The sequence below is a fragment of the Artemia sp. Qi Xiang Cuo genome, chromosome 4 (assembly GCF_049724085.1).
Source record: "Artemia sp. Qi Xiang Cuo chromosome 4, ASM4972408v1, whole genome shotgun sequence".
In the NCBI taxonomy this organism is placed as follows: Eukaryota; Metazoa; Arthropoda; class Branchiopoda; order Anostraca; family Artemiidae; genus Artemia; species Artemia sp. Qi Xiang Cuo.
This window is the reverse complement of record NC_142797.1, coordinates 74,008,701-74,029,638: the sequence shown is the minus strand read 5'-3', so window position 1 is coordinate 74,029,638 and position 20,938 is coordinate 74,008,701. Positions and strand designations below refer to the sequence as shown.

General features: G+C 36.4%; 1 protein-coding gene across 1 annotated transcript in view; it reads left to right on the top strand.

The window, feature by feature from the left end:
- The window catches only part of LOC148953425 (sodium-independent sulfate anion transporter-like), a 134,230-nt gene that overhangs the window by 101,968 nt on the left and 11,324 nt on the right, over positions 1 to 20,938 (top strand). Inside the window, exon 7 of the mRNA XM_089087957.1 lies at positions 15,576 to 15,782. Coding sequence (XP_088944083.1) covers positions 15,576 to 15,782 — 207 coding nt within the window. The remainder of the gene's footprint in view (positions 1 to 15,575; positions 15,783 to 20,938) is intronic.

Here is a 20,938-nt window from a genome sequence, read left to right as displayed (position 1 = left end):
ACAGCTTTTCCTTGATAGATCTTGTACCCGCTTCTGATTTTGAATAATAGATTTTCTGCTTTTCTCAATAAAATTTTTATTGTGAGGTGTGTAGAATGTATACGATAGATCAAGCGGATAAAAAAATTCTATATTGCTTCATGTTTGAAAGATACGTAACCAATGCCCCGTCGTTACACTTGCTAGACTGCTATTAACAATGATAAGGGTATTTTCAACATGTTGAATAACCTCCAGAAAATCTGAAGGTATACAATAGGATTTATTTTTGGGTATATAGGGGTCCATATTGAATACACTGAGTATTTGATTCATGCTCAAGGCACCAGGTGTAATAAAACACTACCGTCAGGGGTAATTTCCCAATAGGTTTGAAATTAATTTAGCGAGATTAATGCAATACTTTCCTCCAATGGCTTGGCAAAGGTACACTCTAAAGGCACATTACCCGTCCGGACAATACTCATATCTTGAGTACCGGACAAATCCAATGCAATGATACCGTGAGTTTTCGCAAACATTTCTTCGCTTTTAAAATTTTCAAATAATTGAGAATCTTGATCTAGCGATTGTATTGTCAATTCATATAGAGTCCTGCAGGATTTATCAAAAAATAAATTGCTGAGTGGAATTCCATTTACTTTACACACAAGCGATGAAAGTCCACACAATAAAATTTAAGCGGAGAATCCGTCCATGATCCAACAACGCTAGCACTTTTACAAAGGCTAAAGCAAAGTTTGAAGGAATTTCACCATTGATAAATGATGAATCAGTATAGGTACGCGTATCTGTTGTAATATGGCGTTGATTTGTGATTGTATGAGGCACAAGCAATTTGATATTATTTCCATAGGTTCTTAATTTTTCAGCAGCCAAAGCAAAATGAGTCATAACTTGTTGTTTTCGTGCATGAAGTATTGCCAACGTAAGAGTGACTGTTACATCGGTTGCAGTGTCCAGCACTTTTCGCATAATATATTTGGAAGGTGCAAGTTGTAGCTTTATATCAATATTTACATTGAGAGGCAGCCATTGAGGTATATTAAATATCTCATAATTTAGTTTACCAACTAAATGTAAATCTTTAGTTGTTGGCTCTCTAAGTATATTATTGACGTCAGTAAAAGTTTTATATTCATAACCCAGTGCTTGCCCCTCAACAGCTTCTAAGACATTGGAGTCATCAACATGAATTGTGTATAACTTGCATAATTTGAAAGATTATTGCTTGTGCTCACCAATGTTTCATTTATATAGACCCTTATTTGTCTAAATAAATTGTGTAGTACACAATTTACGTAGGATATTCCCTCGGCTTCACTTGGTTTTTCATTGCTAGATTTTTTAACACTGACATTTAAATCTATAAATGTCGAAGTCAAATCAATGAAGTAGTCCTCATTGGAATAAAATTGAAAATGAACATTTTCAGAGAGCGGTTGTTGCGGGTAAAATTGTTCATAGTACCCGTGTTTAAGACTGACATCTACACTTTCTGCATTGAAAAGATTTAGAGATGAGGTTACTAAAGGGTGAGAATCTTTATGTGGTAGATATGCCATTTTTTCTAGGGGAAGAAATCCTTTTTCGATCTTTTTACTTTCTTCTTCTTTGATGCTTTACGTTTTCGGGCTGAGCTGAGACTGATGAGTGATCAGGTCTTTTGCACCCTTTTTAAGCCTTTTCTGTGTTGTTTCAATCGCTCTCCAAGGGGTCGCGTGCTCGACATAAGATTTTCCGAAACACTTTCTTGAATATCCTTCTCTTTGCCCCAATAATGTAGTGTAGAGGACGCAAAATCCGCTGCAACCGGTGCAATATATATTTTAGCCAAGGGCAGTGCAGAGCAAAACAGCTTAGCCAACCAATTGCCGAGACCGTACCCAGACATTTGCGAATGACCCCTCTAATAGTCCATTCGATGCACCATTGGTCTTGGTCCAAGAGTAGCAACATAGCAATCATTAGCAGGACATGCAAACTGAGTTCTATTAACCATTTCACTGAATGGGTCGAAAATGACAGGTATTTACAGCCAAACCTATTGTTACAGCTAGAAGATCACCCAATTCAATTCTTAATGTTAACTGACAGAGCTCCAAATACGATGTTTTGACTGGAATGCATTGAAGGTGCTTTATATTCAATTCAATTCAAACTTTTATTTCCTCCAAATACGAAGAGTAAAAAAAAAAACGCTAATCAACAGGTTATAAAATGCTTTTAAACTATATAAAAACAAGTACGCAAAGGCCTTCAATCAAACTCACCATACAAATTAACACTTCATTCAATAAATAATGAATAACACTTAAAATAAAAACTTCACAAATTAACACTTCATTCAATAATTAATAAATCAAAGAAAAAATTAAAAATAAAAAATTTATTAAGCTTCATGCGCAGCTTTATATAAATTATGAGAAAAAAGAGGTAATTTGGATAAAAATTTCTTTTGCTTTTTCTCCAAAACATCAACAGAACTTTTTATTTTATATGTATTCATTAAAAAAGTATTTGATTCAGATTTAGGAAAGTGACAAAGGAACTTGGCAAAATTAAAAAATGTGGTTTTTACATGCGCAATATCAGTAAATCTAAAAAACGAGAGAAGCGATGAAAAAAACTAAAATCTGAGGCAAAGCGACAGTATTATATATCAAAACCCAAAGATTTCCGAGAATGAAGATCGCGGAGACAAACTACTGCCCCAAAACTAGACGCTTTTCTATTTTTAACTGCTTTAGAAATAGAAGCACGGCATAGAGCTAAAGTTTGTCCATAAGGCACACCAAGATATAAAAAAGATTCCAAAGTTTTAAAATACTATCATAAATAGGAAGAGAAATTTCTGAATTAACGAGATCATAAGCCTTAGGACCAAGAATTTAAAACTGACACTTTTCAGGATGAAAACTAAGTCCATGCTCACTAAAATATTTGCTACAAAATCTACATTTTGTTGAAGTGACTGAAGTGATCGACTTAAAACGAGTAAATCATCTGCGTAAACAATCCACGGCAGAACATAACCTTTGCCATATATAAAAGTCAACTGAATTATATCAAATAGCCCCGAAACAGTAATATTGAAAATCCAAGGAGAAATAATGCTTACTTGCCTCAGCCCCCTACATAACTTAACATTATAATCACTAAACTGATTTTTCCACTTAATACGAATACGAGAGGAGCCATATCTCTTTTATAAAACCAAAACTACAGGTAGTGGAACATTATTCTTCAGAAGCGCAGTCATAGCCCAAGAATGGATAAGCGAATCATACGTCGCCGAAAAATCTAACGCAAGTGTATAAACTCTATCCCATTGCTTACAAATGAATATTATTCCTTAAAGGAGGGTATGAACAACATCCATGCTTAGCCACTTACGGAACCCAATTTGATTCATGACATTGCACTGATGAATATACTCATTAGAGGTTTTTCGTTCAAGAACACGTAGGAGGGGGACATTGCTATTACCAATTCTTGCTCTCTCGACAAAAAATGCGTAAAGAAATATACAACTGTCCGAGGAGAATACGGTTTGGTACTTTGCGAAAATGAAATGATTCATGCCACTAGCGCTTCCTGCACTTTTACCATAGATTATATTATGTTTAAAGCCAAGACCTTCTTTTAGATTATCGTTGAGAAAAAACTTTTCATTGTCAATTGGTGAAATAATGTAGATTTATCCCTCTTCCTTTAAATAATTGAATTGAAAGGCACTATTTTTACAATAAGAATTTTTTTGTTGATAGCGCGACACAATTCGTTCATAGTCCCAGACTCTTTATGTAATAATGTGACAAAGGGATATTCAAATTAATTCATATTTTCAATTAAATGTTGACCGTTAACGATTGTCCAATCAAGTGGTCTAATATTTATATCATATGTACGATCCTTTCTTAGGATATCATATGTATTTTTAAGAATAAAATCTACAAGAGCAACTTCATACCTTCCCTCAAATTTAATGCAAAAATGTTGTACAAAAATCGCTCGTTTTATTCAAACCGTTATAAAGAGGATTGGAAACATTGGACATGAATGTCACATAAAAATCTTCCAATATTATGAACGTCTTCAACGGGTATCCACCAATCAAAATCAGAGTTGTATCCTAGCCAGCGAACAAGCAACTGTCGCTTACATTTTCGAGTACGAGTCTTTAATACCTTTTCAATTTGATATATTTCACTATTTCCAACTTTTTGCAATTCATAATCATACAAACCGCAGAGAAACTCATCTTCTTTCATGTCACGAAGCCGATACGCTAAAGGTTAGTCTCAAAGACTTTTGACTCTTTAAAAGTTCAGTCCTCCATAATTAATTTTCCTCTTAAAAAATATTTCTTGTACGATTGATTCAAACAGTATCAGCAACATTAAATTTTTTCTTCCCCGCCTTTTCGTTAGAATATTGTTTAAGGAAAAGTGTAGTGTGACGATGTTGAACTTCAAGAGGACTAGCATTGGAAAAAGATCGATGAAGAAGTTGATTATAAATCAACATAATTTTATCTAAATCATGAATAAATGCAGTTGTATTTTTCAATGTCCAATACCTTGAAATTAAAAGTCAAAATTGGTCGTATCAAACGTTCAGGTAATGCTGCCTTTATGGGACCATGATGATGATAGAGTACTGTATTATATTTCAATAAAACCCTTTTTAAATTTGGAATAAGAAATTCATTGCCACAGTCTGTTTAAATTTATTTATATGCATCTTGGTCAAAGATGGATTCAAGGGCTTTAGCAACTTCATGGCCTCTCTTTGTCTGCAATGGAACTGCATATGCATAGTGACTAAAAAACTTATCATAAGTAAAATATACATGGAGGGTTTATTATGACTTCTTTGAATCACGTTTAGAGTCAGAAGATCTGCTTTTAATATATACAGAGGGTAATAGGCTTTAGTTTTTCGACAGTCACGACCTCTATTCCTATGATTTCGATGAAGAGTACAATTTGGTTCCTTTTGTACAAACTCTTTTGCTAACGTCTTTTTAATTCCGGTAACCTGAGCAAGAGTAGTGGGAGAACTCAAACTTCCCTGTTCACCAATATTTTCATAAACACCTTTCAAAACTTGATCCATTTTGAACGTAAACGTGGTGTGAACAGTCCGCTACCCTTTTGCATACTACTGGCCGAGTCAATACGTTTTTATTTTTGTATAGCTACCACTGGCGTTGTCATAAAATCAATGTTTCTACTAGGTCTATTAGTATTTTCAAGGAAGGATTTAGAATGATCATCTTCTATCTTTAATGTGGTTGATACTCTATGTTCTTTTAATTTCTTTAGAATTTTTTTATTGCTACTAAGACTTTTAGGAAAAGTGGCCGACTTTAAAAAATTATATAAAGGGCTATCAATGGTTTCGACTCTTTTACAATTTGCAATCAGATCCGATAATAAATCAATTAAATTTTAACTCTTGCCCTGGAATTATAATTTCATTCTTTTTGTCATCACTTCGTTCATTTTCAGTGAGGAAGGTCAAAAGTCTTTTACTTTGTTCACGATATGATGGAAGCAACAAGTCTACAACACTTGTTAATAAATTTTCTTTTTTCAGTGTTTTCAAAGGTTCTAAACTCGCACTTTCTTAAGAAGGTTGATCAATTGCATTTACTTTAACTTTTTTTTCACGATAAGGCTTATGTTTGTTGACACGTCGAAGGGCAGTTTGAAGAAAAATTAATTTTTCGTCATCGGTAATTGTTTCATTGATAATAAATTTATCAGGATTTTCTTCAAAGTGCTCCTTGGATGAAAGGACAAGTTCCACTGGTGGCATTTTGTAGGGTTTAGCTATTTCTAGAGAATGGTATTTACATGTCCGGTGATTATTGGCTCTAACAATGAAAATGAATTACCACCAGCATAAACAAGACGTTTTCTTTTAAAACGTACTTTCCTTTTTGCAAGCACGAGCACGTAAAAGTCATCAATTTCGCTTTTGTCAGCTGCTTAACACCATCTGACAGTTGAACATTACCTCCGTTAAATTTAACCAAAGTTTCGATAAGAGATTAATAGATTCCTTATCAACGCCATGTTTGAGTATCGCTTTCCTAAGCTGTGGTTTTCAATTGGCTAGGACGGAAAATATTTGTCTATGTTCATGTAGCTTTTTTAACGTCATGATAGCGACTAATGAACTTTTTTAATATTCACGGTTTGATATACAGTAATTTTATTATCGAAAATATCAGTTACTAAACGGAAATCTTTGGGCGTGTTTTGATTAAGATCCAATAGAATCTAACGATACGGCTTAGTAGTAGCTTGATTGTACGCTGAGAGTGAAAATTTTGGTTTACCAAGGTAGATTTGTTTGTTTAGAACTATTAAGAGAACTTGAATCGCAAACAAATATATAGATAATATAGTAAGTACAGTTCAAAGCAAGTGTTCTCATACATTTACTCTGATGAAAAAGATTATAGAGCTCAAAAGATACAAAAATTTTTTCGTGATCGGACTGGACCGTGAAAAATTGTAACATTTCCTACGACCATTCTTCAATAGATTCAGCTAAATCGTCAATAATCTACCACAAGTTTGGCACAATACGTCAAGAACTTTTATGAATTTTATGCTTGGATCAATCTTCTTGATTTTTTCATAAGATTCTTGCCATAAACTATAGCAGTAATAGATATTTTTCAGATTCTCTAAAAAATTTTTATCGCGATCTTGAATTGTTTTCGTTAAAAGTGTTCTCTTGCCGGACATGGACGGTCTGCAAAGAAAGGATCTGAATGGTGTTTAAATGGATACATACTGCTCCAATGTCAAAATGTAACTAACCTGACCTCATTCTGTTGAATAAATACTCAATCGAAATAGAATATACATGTTTTCTTTAATAAAAATAAATGCGCTACAAAATTTAAACTAAACACTTGAATATATTTACAATTGAACATTTTAAAACACTTAAATATATTCATAATGTACATTTTAAAAAACTCGAATATACTTACAATAAACAATTAAAAAAAACTTGAACATGCCCCTCAGAGTGCCGGACGCTTCTTTGGAGGATGCGGTGGTCGGGCGGAGGAGCCAGCTTGAGGTGCCACGGTGGGAACTACGGTGGCTGGCAACAAGTCCGGGAAAGGGCGAGGGCATGATAAAATGAATAAACACTTAAAAAAAACTTGAAAATTACCGCTTTGCTCAACGAAAAAAAATTTATAAATATAAAGGACTAGAAAAAAGTTAGTGCTGAGCTGGCGACAGAAAAATGGCCCTCCTCCCCCCACAGACGGCCCCTTCCCACCACAACTAAAGAGTTTTGTCCAGACCGAGTTCCTTTCTATAATTTACGCATTTAACTCAATCTTAAGTAAGTTACTGGCCATGTGGTAGCACCTTCAAACCACCCTCGAGTACATAGACTTTGTCCGATATGTTGAACATGAAATTATTCTAGACCCAAACTGTATATTTTTTAAACTTTAAAGAGCAAATGGCCATAACACTCGCTCTTGGAACTAGATTATTTTCTACACAGTTCCTATAGACACTGATGTTGAAATTTTCTCTTATATAGTGTGAGGGCACCCCCTTGCAGACTTTTTTGGTAGTCTCATTTTGCGTTTCCACGCAGTAGACATTTGAACTGGGAAATACACCATAAGAGACCAAGTCGGTCCCTGTCTCGGATTTTAATTTCAGCAACTTATTTGGGGCCTGGCGCTTCACCATCTCCGGATAGGTGGCTCTTCCCGGATTGCGTAATCCATCCGAGAGCTGATATATTCTCCATTTTTCAAATCATGTAACAGATTGTCTGTTTTACTTTTCAACAGGAGTGAATCAGAGCCCATAGTACACCTGAACCTGTCCCATCCCCGGCCATTGGCGCTTACACACATTTTAAAAAAACACGAACTCGAAACTTTTCGAAATTTCTAAAATGGCACTACCAGTGGTAATGTTTTTATTTAAAACTGTTTCTTTTTTCCTATGTAAATGGTCCATATTGGAGTTTATGATCGTGAATGATGTGAAGTTTGGATCCGCAATGATTTGGGCACCTTCTTTTGGGTCCGTTGCAACGTCAAAACGACTCCGGTTACGCACACTCTCACACGTTTTACCAACGGTCGAATTTAAAATGATCTTAAAGATTTCTTTTTCGACCTGTGTTTTCGCTTGAAACCGTTTGTTGACAAAAGTGTCAACAAAGGTCTTCATATAAGGTTTTTGGTCAAACTGGATATTTCTATGAATCTTTGGGACATTGAAACAGCTCGTCAGCATCCACCGCAAAACAACGTGTTGTACAACAATATTCCGTTTCGGCTCAAGGTCAGCAATAAGCTTTTGCTTTGATGGTGTCGTATGCATACCTTTATTCTCTACCAAAGATAAATTTTAGGGACTCAAAAAGTCACTAAGCACCGGTCTATCTATGCAGAGGAAAACAATGTCTTTTACCGAGTCATGAAGTTCCAGAGGTATTTCACCGTCAATTTAAAAAAATCATCCTTGTGCTCCATTCTCTTCAGCACTGTGAATGCAGGGGAAATCTGGAGCAGAAGGATTTTCAAGCCATTGGTAATTCCCAAACGGCAAATACAAGTGAGACATTGCCGACGGATAAAGGGAGTTCATATCCAAAAAATGGCGTCTGACTTTTCACCGGTAGATTGTCTAGTCAGGTCGGTTTCAAGGATATGATCCCTGTGGAAAACATACCCCCCCCCCCCATATGGATCTCTATACAAACAGGTGCTGATCCACGTCAGCAATCAAACCTATTTTAGCATTACTGATTTTATGAGAATTAAATCCATCACCAGATGATATGTGGAAAAATAATACCTCAAATGCAACCCACAATCTTCATGAATTTTGTCCATGTCTTTACAGACAAAATCCAACAAAGTCAAAACCTCACTTCCTGCTAGGTACGTTTTAAAATAATCTCACCCTTTTTTACACCCTCCCTTTGCCCAAACCCTCTTGGCAAAGTCATAATCGGGAGCGGTGCATTGACGATCGCGAAGTGAATCATAAAACTCTGCAATGGGGGGGTAATTTTTCCTTACTTAGCTTCGAGCCGGAGCTGTAGAACTCGTACGGGTATATGCCGTTATAAGCTAATAAATCATACAGTTCCTTGTCTGGAAAGTGCTGTTTGAGGAGAGGGGAACTATTAAAATTGTCGCTTTTCTGTACTTGAATGAGTTGACTTAGAGATTCCGGGAAAAAACTAGAGGAATCAAGAAAACGGATTTTATTCAAGTACGCTTTACAATTATCAATTGCTTGCCATTTAAATTCTAAGACTAGCAACTTTTCAGATGATTTTGGTATGATGTTATAAGAAAAAGATACATCTAACCATGCGCAATCAACAACTTCACCTTTCTGCAATCGTGCCAACGCTGGTAATATGAATTTAAAATCGTAGTTAGAATTGTGCATGTAAACCGGTAAAAAGTATTGGTATCTAACATTTACATAACACGATTTAAGCGCAATGCCCCGGAAAGTTACTTCCCCTTGATGAAATTTTCTGCCATAAATAATCGTGATTCCAGGCTTTCACATACCCTCATTAATTTTCTTTTTACAAACCCAAGAAATGTCTAGATTTTTAATATTCATCTCGTCTTCTGGTGATAGATTCAGGAAAGTTTGTATGGCGCAGCCGTGAAATTACTTTATTTACTGTTTTAATAAGAGCAACGATAGCTGTGCCAACAAAATCCTCCCCTACTAATGTCTCACCAAAATCTACCAATTTCATTGTATTACTTGAATTTCTTCACGCAAGCACGAAAGAGATCGACATGGCTTCATGTTTTTTCACACGATTCAAGTTTGACGGATCGGACACGTCTGTGAGTGCAGCTTCAATGTCCAACGGCACCTTTTTGCTCTGCAACAGCGTGTTCTAAAAGTTTTGAACCGCAAGGTAGAGTTGTCCCCTGAAACTGTTATCAAAGACTGGTAACCATGACGGTTGCAGTGTCTCAAATGATTTTTTTATTATAATTCACTAAGGAATCTTGAAAAAAACATTGAGCAGTAATAGAAAGTACCCCCTTTTCTCCCTTTACCCTCACTTCATGCCTTGCTAGTATGGAGGATAGGAAAGAAATGTCCAATTGACTCAGGATCTTTGGTAGGCTCGTAAAGAAGCCCTACCCAGTTTTTAGCTGGTTCAATGGACGTTGCCCTTACGGAATATATTACCCCCTTTTGATCACTAAGTTCCCCTTCTTTATATTCTTCGTCAAACTGAAAAACTGTAACCCCAACTTTTAAATGCTCATTAGCCCTTTCAAAAATATCTATTCCCTTGAGTGTAATTCGTTATTGCCCCTTTAAACAATTAAAATCTACTTTTGGAAATTCTGCTCCCTCCCCAGCGCCATTTACTGCCCAGTTGTCCAACATTGTCTTACTATCGTCCTTTTGCAGAGGTTTATGCCCCGCTACAAGGACGGAATATTTGAAACTCTCGAAGCCCGTGTCATAACGCAAATGTTGTACGCCCTTGGTACCCCTCAAATTTGCATTATATTTTTTAAAGTTACGCTTTCCCGCCCCGCCTCTTAAAACAAATACCTTTTTAAATTTCGTTATATTTAATTCTAATTTTGCTATAAACAAAACTACTAACCCACTACCGTTTTTATTGTAGTCCTTCATACTATTAAAAATTTCACCCAATCAATCCAAAAAAACGCCCTCAAAATTATGCAAGTCTGGGTGAAGCGTCTGCATCTTTGTCTGTATATGATGCTCGTACAACTCACCCGTATTTGCATTTAATAAAATGATTTTAATTTTGAAGGATGCTTTTATACAGTCTCAATCTCCCACCTCCCACATATGGCTTTCAAAAACTGCCCGTATCATGCTTACACAGGAGTGTGCGGTGTCAATTGGGTCCGTATGAATACTACCATTTGTTAAGGAATTAAACGGGTCACCAAACTCAGCCCTATACACGTGAATGTTGCACAAAGTGGTATCTGCTAAATAAAGCTGAGGCAATACTGAAGGTGAGTCAGCTCCACTTTGTTGTCCTAAAATACTTTGTGCTGCGGGCGTTATCTCGACCTCACTTGATGGTAATTATTTTAGCAGACTGTCCAAAAATTCTTCTTCGAGGCCGATATACTACGCTAAACTGTCTAAATGAATGTCGGGCAACTCTAAGCACTTAAAACCCCCTCGTGTTCACTTTCTGTTGTATTGTCACGGAATCTGATGCTACAATGAGTATGTTATCATTAGACTCTGTGTGAACCTAGAAGCATAATAGCAGCATATTTAGCTCATTGGAAGGTATTATCCTATGAAAAAAAGAGAATGAGTATAGAAGTCATACTAATCACGAAAATGCATCATTCTATTATGAAAGGGTACCATGAGGCCCTTGAGAATCTATTGAAAACTCATTACTTACCCAAATGTATCATTGGATTATTAAAGGGTACTTTGCCCCCTAAGAAGTAACTGTAGACCCGTACTACTGACCATGTATATAAAGGACCCCTTTGGGCCCCACTACTGCTAATAAGTGTTACAAGGATCTAAAGACCCTTTTTGGTTGTATTGAGAGTCTATTCATGGACCTCCTTACTAGCAGTTAAGAATTTTAAAGCCTATGTTTTAAAGAATCATGGTAAAACTCACCGAGGGGGGATTTGTTTTTGGCCATCAAGCAATAAAGGCTTCTACTCAGACCAACAATTAGTTGGAGGCTTCGTTCACTGCTCCAACTCCTTCACTAATGAACTGAGCAATGAGGCGTTCAATCTCGGCTTAGAAAAAGGAAAAAAAATTAGGTACGAATGGAACTAACAGGTAGGGTGGGGGGGGGGCATATAACCTGGACCCTTATATATTCTACTGAGTAGAAATTAATGAATAAAAGAACTTCAAAAGGCGGAAAACCTTTTAATGTCCCTGAGAGGTAAACAAAATTTGTTTTATTGGCCTAATAAGTTGAAAAAACAGCCTTATTTAGTTATTTCTGAGGGGTCCGAGTCTTAAAAACTAAGGGGGGAAGGGGACATATAAGTTGAACCTTCAATATTCTGACCACATGGTAAAAAGCAGTTTAAAGCTTGAAAAGTTGGCTAGCCTAGAAAAAGGAAAATATAAATTTAGGTATAAATGAAGCTAACAGGGGGATGGGGACACAAATGACTCCCCCTCCAAAAAGCCAGCGAGAAAGTACTTTAAAGTTAAAAAAAAACAATCTTATTTTAGAGTGTTTAAGAATAAAGGGGAGGGGGTAATGACCTTCAATATTCTAGCAAAACGTCTAAACTATTAATCCAGAACTAAAGAGTACGCACTTAAATGAATGAAAGATTTTAGAAAAGAGTAAAAAGCTGGTAGGGCTTGAAAAGGTGATTAAATGTCATTATTTTTTTATAGCTCTGAGGGGATTGAATCTTTTAAAACTAAAGAAGAGTGAGATAAACAACCTGGAAAGACAAAGGTATCGAGTAAACACATGAAAAAAAATAGTGAAAAGCCAGGAAAACTTTTTAATGCCTTCGAGTAGTAAAAATTAGCAGTTATTAGATTTAAAAAACAATTACTCACATCTTTGAATTCTTGCTGCACTTGAGCGTTCTCCCTGGATGGTCCTGGCAGTACATGTTGGAGGCTGGAGGGAGGTGGGAGGTCATAGTCATGTGTAGCCGGGGCATCGAGTTGACTAGATGGAGCAGCCGGGCTCGCTAGCACGTGAGCAGCCACCCATTCTATCTTCAATTTTCTTATAGTTGGGCAGCTGATTGAGTAACGGCTCGATGGTCAGGGGCTTCCGAAGCCTGCGCAGGTCTTGACGGCTTAGGTATCTCTTGATGGGTGGCAGCTTGCAGGGTGGCAGCTGGATCGGTGGGGGCTTGGCCATGGGTCTGCCTAGAAGGACCGTCATATTTAATGACCTTTGGTCTTAAAGCTTGTGAAGAGCTTTAGGCTAGTAGTATGCTTCGTCTGGATTTGCCCAGACATATAGCAATATCCATGTTATTTGCGGAGACATATAGGAATTTCTACATTATTCTATAGAAACTTTACACCTTTTCAAAGAGATTCAGAGCTCCCTCACATGGCATTATACTTTGAGTAGACTATGTTCCATGTTGTGCTAGTTTGGGAATTGCATAATATATTATGAAGGACAAGTTTTCTGACATAATTTACGTAGACTAGATTTCTACTTCATGATATATATATATATTGTATACATGTCTTTTAGGGTAAATCCGTGTCAGAAAACCGGTGCGTCTTGTTTAGGTGCCAATATATTCAATTATTTTTGTTTATATTCAAGTTTCAGATTAGAATTTTCTACAGTTTGAATAGTTCATTCATTCTAGCAGTATCAATATTTTTGCAATCATTTACATAGCGACTAAGCGACTTCTGGTGAGTAAAATTTTCTCATTATTATAATAAAAAGAAATCTATTTTTTTTTGTCTCGTCATTAAGTTAGGGAAGAATTTCCTTCCTTACTTACGCTTTTTTTTCTCACTGTGTTGTTAGCTCTTTTAAAAAGCATTTCGCTAAACATTCAAAACAGGATCGGTCAGTTTCGCTATAATAAAAAGAAATCTATTTTTTGTCTCGTCATTAAGTTAGGGAAGAATTTTCTTTTACCTTACTTACTTACGCTTTTTTTTCACTGTGTTGTTAGCTCTTTTAAAAAGCATTTCGCTAAATATTCAAAACAGGGTCGGTCAGTTTCGCTATAATAAAAAAGAAATATATTTTTTTTGTCTCGTCATTAAGTTAGTGAAGAATTTCCTTTTACCTTCCTTACTTACGCTTCTTTTTTTTCACTCTGTTGTTAGCTCTTTTAAAAAGTATTTTACTATATATTCAAAACAGGGTCGGTCAGTTTCGCTATAATAAAAAGAAATCTATTTTTTGGTCTCGCCATAAAGTTAAGGAAGAATTTACTTTACATTCCCTGCTTACGCTTTTTTTCACTGTGTTGTTATCTCTTTTAAAAAGCATTTCGCTAAATATTCAAAACAGGGTCTGTCAGTTTCGCTATAATAAAAAAATTAATCTATTTTTGTCTCGTCATTAAGTGGCTTTTTCAAAATTGAGTTATGAATTAACTTACGAACTATGCCTGAAGTGGGCAATTTAATTGTTACGAACTGGGCACTTTAATTGTTGATATGGAAGGAGAAAAAAGTTCTTCGCTTACAATGATTTATTTAGTCCAAGTTAACTGCTTGTGTCATTTTTTCAACTTTTGAGGGTTTGATAGTGATATTGAAGGGGGCAGTACCCTTCCATAAGCTAAATAGTTTGAAAACTGAAAATGATTTTTATTTTAAAATGCTATTGATCAGTCATCGCAACAAAAGCGTGCAAAATTGTATAAAGCCCACAACAATGCTGAGACAGGAGTAATCAAACCATTAAATTCAATCCAGCCAAGTGCCGGATCTATACAGACCACTATGCAACCCGGCAGAAAATTTAAGAGGGACTAGATGCTTTTATCTAATGCGTCAGCATCATCTGGTCAAGGTCGGGAGGACGATCCTCTTCATGCTTTGCCAGGGACTTCAAATGTACAAGTGCAGTCAGAATTTGTAAATTTATATATTTTTTTTTCTTTCCATATTTTTGAAAATAAGGCAAATTTTCTCAAGCGCGTAGTTTTTGATGAGTAAAATTAAACTTAAATTTGTTTCTAAACTATTCTATAATAATCCTATTTCATTTTCTTTCATTACCATTAACCAAATTAGCAGTATATAAAAGAGTGGTTATAACACAGAAGTAGCAAATAGCTTATCATACTTTTCTATAGATTTATAAAACCTTACCTGTAATTTCTCTTTTAAGCAAGATGTTTTCTAATGCAAAAATCCATTAATTCATCAAACAAACTCTATATAAACAAAAAACTACTATTTCACAGTTGACGGTTGAACAAATGTGCTTAAACTAAGAAATGTTTTTGCAGTTAGCTTTGCGTCTATTTAGTCCTTTATCAAAATAAGCCATCGGGAAAGTTGAAAATTTGAATGTTAATCTGACAGGTATAGATTGAATGTTAATCGCTCGTTACAAAGTGGGTTTCAAATAACCGGATGTTTTTATCTTAGATGAAGAGATATTAACGCGAGAAAAAGATTTTTAATAATGTCAAATGTGACATTGCAGTAATGTCAAATACATTATTCGGATGAAACCACTTTAGACATTTTAGGCAATTCTTTCGGCGAAACACTTAGAGACATTTTAGAATATGTTTTCGAAAAGGATTTGAGGCTGAAACTCTAGGGTTGTTATAATACACAAGTTCTATTTGAACAGTGTTGTGAAGTCCTCTACCCCAACTCGAAAGGGCTCCGATCCTCCAACCCCGAAGAAATAGCTCCCGATCCCCAAAGGTTCTCCCCCGGGCATTAAAAATGATCATCCAGCCCTCATTCAGGTAAACATACAACTAAAATGATCATGATTTTTTCAACTTTATGAAATAATACTTATTTCACATAGAAAATAAAACCTTTTTTCTACAGATTAATGAAATAGCACCGCTATTGGATAATGAAACATCAGAATTTACAGGACCAATAATATCACCGCCAATGGAGCTCAGAGAAGAACCTACATTAGTTGTAGATAATATGGAATGGCAAGGGGTTTTTCTTAACAATGTTTTTGGGGACATAGCTAGCCTAGAGGATTTAACTTGTGATATTGATAAGACAAAGGATTCAGACTGGGTAGATAGATTTATGCATGAACATGTAGGCGATGTTACTAGTGCAAGTGAACCGGGTCCTCGTAAATAAAATACGTCGCAGGAAAATACAGGCTGGCTTGATTAATTGTCCCCAAACACCTTGGAATATGTACTAGGGAACCTCATGCCATCTCCAACCATTGCAGTTGAACAGACGGGGGGTGGTTTTATTGACAATTCTACGTCACCCCCCATCATTCCGCTTAATGATACAGCAACAACAATGCAAATTGTTGGGCCTAATTTTCCAGGGGACACTTTTGACAACAACTTTGGTATTAGTGAATTGAGCCCCGTACAAACAGGTGCAGGACATGAAAATAGTGGTATGTCCCCGGAATTACGTGAATTTTATTTGTTAGAGTCTGCTCTAAGTCACTTACAAACATATAGGGTAGATTTTAACCCTCCCGAGGAAAACGCGGTTGACGGGAGAATTATTTTAACAGACCCTGTGAATGTTCTCCATAGCTACATCGACAGAATTCGAGCAGAAATTGAGATTCAGATTCAGAAATGGCGGGGTCAAGGGGGAGTTAAAGCATCAGTGAATCAAAAAGTTTATTTACAAAAGGGGACATCCGGGGAAATTTTTTTTTTCATTTTTCAACTGTCAACCAGACTTTTTACCCAGGTCTAAATGAATTTGAGGATAAATTTTTCAAATGGGTAAATAAATTAATTTCAACTTTGAACACGGTTAATGAGAGGTGAACTGGCTCCACCATTTTATACATTGAAAATAAGGATCTGTCTTAGTATATTTAAAAAAAAACTTTATTTTAAGGGGAGGGTGGGGTAAAAAAATAAATTGCCTCCCGGATTTTTCGGCCATGGGAGGTGCTTAGGGTTTCGATTTTGACACAGGGCTGCAATGCTTTTAATATGTGTTTTTAGCAGCATCCCATAAAACATTATATAATGTGTCATCAATGAAAAATCTTGACAGCCTTCCACGTAACGGTGGAGAAAAATTCCCTAAAGTAAATTTTTACTTTGTAGAAGGGAAGTATCCAATATCCTTGAGAAAGAGATAACCATATATGAAAAACTGCATGGGACCCTTGGGGTGGGGGTGGTCTGTCTTCGCCATGGAACTGAATTTTTAGATGGGGGAAAAAACCAAATAAAGAGTGGGTTGTTTAATCGGTGAGGACATGGATCGTGGAAAATTTTAACAATCGGATATGGATTATTTACAAACCTCCAAAAGATATAAATTCTTATGGTCATTTTTTCCCCGTTACAGCAATAAGTCGACTCCTATCCCAAGGCAAAAAATAGGGGGAACGTTTCTATTGCCCCATGTGCCTTTCCTCATTTAAGATTGAAAGAACATTCTCAGATCACATGAACCATTGCAAAATTCATGGGAATCAACGAATAAAAATGTCGGCAGAAGGCAAAGATACTTTACAATTTAAAAATTTTCAAAGTTCCCTGCTACAAGTTGATAAAGTGCCTTTGGACTGTGAATCAAGACTGGTTAAGGTATCAGACCCATCAAGGCCAAATATAGTCAAGGAACACAAACTAGTTGCGTGTTCCTATGCGCACGCCCGTCGCGATTCCAACAATAAAATGCAGTTGGAAGATTTTTTTTTGGCTATGGATGAGGAGGGTAGCATGGAAAAGTTATTGGTATCTTTAATAAAAACAGCAAACGGGGCAATTTAACGATTGCGTCACACCAACTACCCAATGACATTGTCAGATAAAGATCAACTGGCACTAGAAAAGGGGACGATTTGTTGGGTTTGTAGAGGTGCCCTTGCCCCAAAAGACGCGGTCCAGGATCATAATCACCTTATTGACCCCAATTCAATGGGAAAAAGTAACTTTCGGGGGTGGGCTCACGATTCATGTAATTTAAAAATTTAACAGCAACTTTTTCTTCCGGTTTTTATACATAATGCTAACTACGATCTAAAGTATGTGCTACCAGCATTGGCACATCTTCAAAGAAATGGAACAGTCGATGATGCATGGGTGATAGACAGCTTCACTTAACAAATTATACCTAAATCATCGGAAAAGTTTCTTTTTTTGTAATTTATGTGGAAGTCTGTTGAAGCCGACGTTTAACACACGAATAAAGTTCGCTTTTTAGATTAATACAGTTTTTTCCCCAAAACATTCGATGAATTAATTCAAATACAGAAAAACTATGACGGCTGCAATGCTTTCCCCCTTCTCAAGCAACAATTTCCAAATGATTTATATGATTTGTTGACGGTCAAGGGCATATATCCTTACGATTATTATTGTTCCATGTCGAGATTCGCCGAGGAAACTATTCCTCCGATTGAATCGTTTTACGATAGTCTACATGATCGTAGTTGCACCCTCTATGAATACAGTTTTGCTAGAAAAAGGTGTGGGCAGAGGGAGGGTGTAAAAATGGGTTTGACTACTGCAAGCTTTATTTGTCGACTGACGTGTTAACTGTTAGACATTTTGTGTAAAAATACGAACAAAATCAATGGGGAATTTAATCTTGATTTGGGCTATTATTTTTCATCTCCTCATCTGGTGATGAACCTCATCCTAAAAATTAGTGGGGAAAAAATTGGGCTAATCACAGACATTGATCAGCATCTGTTCATAGAAAGATCAATGAGGGGTGGTTTTGTTTTTCACGGGGATCGTATCTTGGAAACTGTATCCTCCAACAGGAGAGAAGACGGGGACAAAATCGGATGCAGTTTTCCTTGATATGAATTCTCTCTACCCCTCGGCCATGTCCCATTATGCGCTACCTTGCGGTGACTATAAATAGCTCAATGACCCTCAAGCTCTCCGTTTCCCCAGCAATGACAGTGTTGAGGAGACTGAGCTAGTTGGATGGTTTTTTTGAAATTGATAGGAGGATAACAGTCGAACTTCACGATTCATTTAAGGATTCTGTTTTCCCATACATCAATAGACATGTGACTAGGGACTCTTTGAATCCTCTCAATAGGCGTTTAGTCAAGGTGGACGGATTGCATTGGACACCTTCAAAACAAAAACTTTTTGCTGACCTTCTGCCGAAAAAAAACATAGTTGTACATCACGTAACTTTAAAAAGGATACGCAACAACGGTTTCAACGTTACAAAGACTCAACGAGCACTCCAGTTTAGTAAAAAACTATATTTAAAAACATTTGTAGACACTTTTGCCAACAAACGTTCAGCAGCGCAGACGAAAGCCGAAAAAGAAATTTATAAACTCATTTTGAATTCGGCTTTTGGTAAAATGTGTGAGAGTGTTTGCAATAGGAATCGTTGTGACGTTGTGACCAATCCCGAACAATGTGCTCGAATTATTGCCGATCCGAATTTCACTTTCTTTACAATCATTGGCCCGGACATGGGACTTTTGAATAGGAAATAAAGACGCATTGTCATATTGCTGCAGGCAGTGCGATCTTGGAGATCTCAAAAAAGCTCATGTTGGAATTCTACTTCAATGTGGCTATGGTACAGTGGCCGGAAAAGGGGCAAGTAGAGGTCTGCTACGGGGACAAGGATTCTCTACTGTTAAAAGTAAAAACCCCAAATCTAAATGATGATTTGGCGCACGGTGAAATTATCAGCTCATGGATGGACTATACCAATTGGAGTAGTCTTTACCCAGAGCTAGTGAAACGTCGGGGACCAAATCAGCTTTTATTTTTTAAATCAGAAACGGGAAGCGACATGATTTCCCGTGGTATTTTTGTAAGTCTGAAGGTGTACTTGATACAGACACATGACGAGGAAATCAAGAAAAGTTGCAAAGGAGTACCCACGCGCTATGTAGATAAGAATTTCGACATGGACATTTATAGGAATTGTATTGTTGAAAATACTATTACACGAGACAAATTGCTGGCAATTCGTTCTCTCAACCTCAGGAACTTTACTGTAAATGTAGAAAAAATTGCCATGAGTACCATCTCCAACAAGGTCTATGTTTGTCAAGACGGTGTGACCACCCTCCCCCTTGGTCACTATTTAACTTCAGACCAGGCCGAATGTGTTATCCATAGGGAAAGTCTCGGTTTGAATAAAGTCCTGTTAAATTAAACCTTTGGGGGGGGCCTCGCGGCCTTTGAGGGGGGGGGGGGGGGGCTTGCGGCCTGGAGGGTGGGCGGCCGCCAGCGAGGGGCGCACCGCCACTATCAAAGTTATCTTTTTTTTACTTAGAGTAGATTTTTATGCTTTTGTAAATATACATGTTTCATTCAAAAAAAGTGATATTATTTCAAGTGCTTTATTCTAATGTTGTATTTTTTTTTCTATAAATAAACAAAAAAAAGTGTATTTATTTAAGTGTTTTTTTCTCTGTGTGCCCATGTAAATGTTGTATTTTTTTATTATAAATAAATTTAAAAAGAAGTGTATTTTTTTTCATGTTTAATGCGATTTTTTTTTAGTATTGTTACTTTTTATGCATATAATAAAATAAAATATGATTCTTTATTCGTCTTCTTATTATTCTTTTTGAACAGAGCAGTAGGAGAATTATTTATTCATTAGACGACTATGGTCTCCAGTTAGTTGCCCAGGTGAACTGTTGAAGGGAACATGTATCAATTTAAAACACCATTCAGATCGTTTCTGTGTGGACCGTCAATGTCGGGCAAAACACACTTTTAACTAAAATAATTAAAAATTGCGGTAAAATGTTTTTAGAAAAGCCAAAAAAAATCTACTATACTATTGTTACAGTATTTGGCATGAGTCATACGATAAAATAAATGCAATTGCTGCCACCACAGGTTCGGTGCAGATACAATTCATACAGGGACTTGATGTTTTCAGCATTATTGAACCAAACTCTTGGCTGATCATTGACGATCTGGCTGAATCTGTCGAACAATGGTCCCCGGAAATGCTGCAATTGTTCACTTTTCGATCTCATCATGAACCGCTTTCCTTTACTCTGGTTTTAAACGATCTCATTCATCAGAGCAAATGTATGCGAACACTTGCTTTGAACTGCACCTACTATATCATCTACAGAGTTGTTCGTGATTCTAGCTCGCTAATAACCCTCAATAAACAAATCTATCCAGGTGCCCCTAAATTTCTTCTCTCAGCATACAAACAGGCAACTAATAAACCCAACGGTTATATCCTACTGGATCTTAATCTAAATACACCCGAGG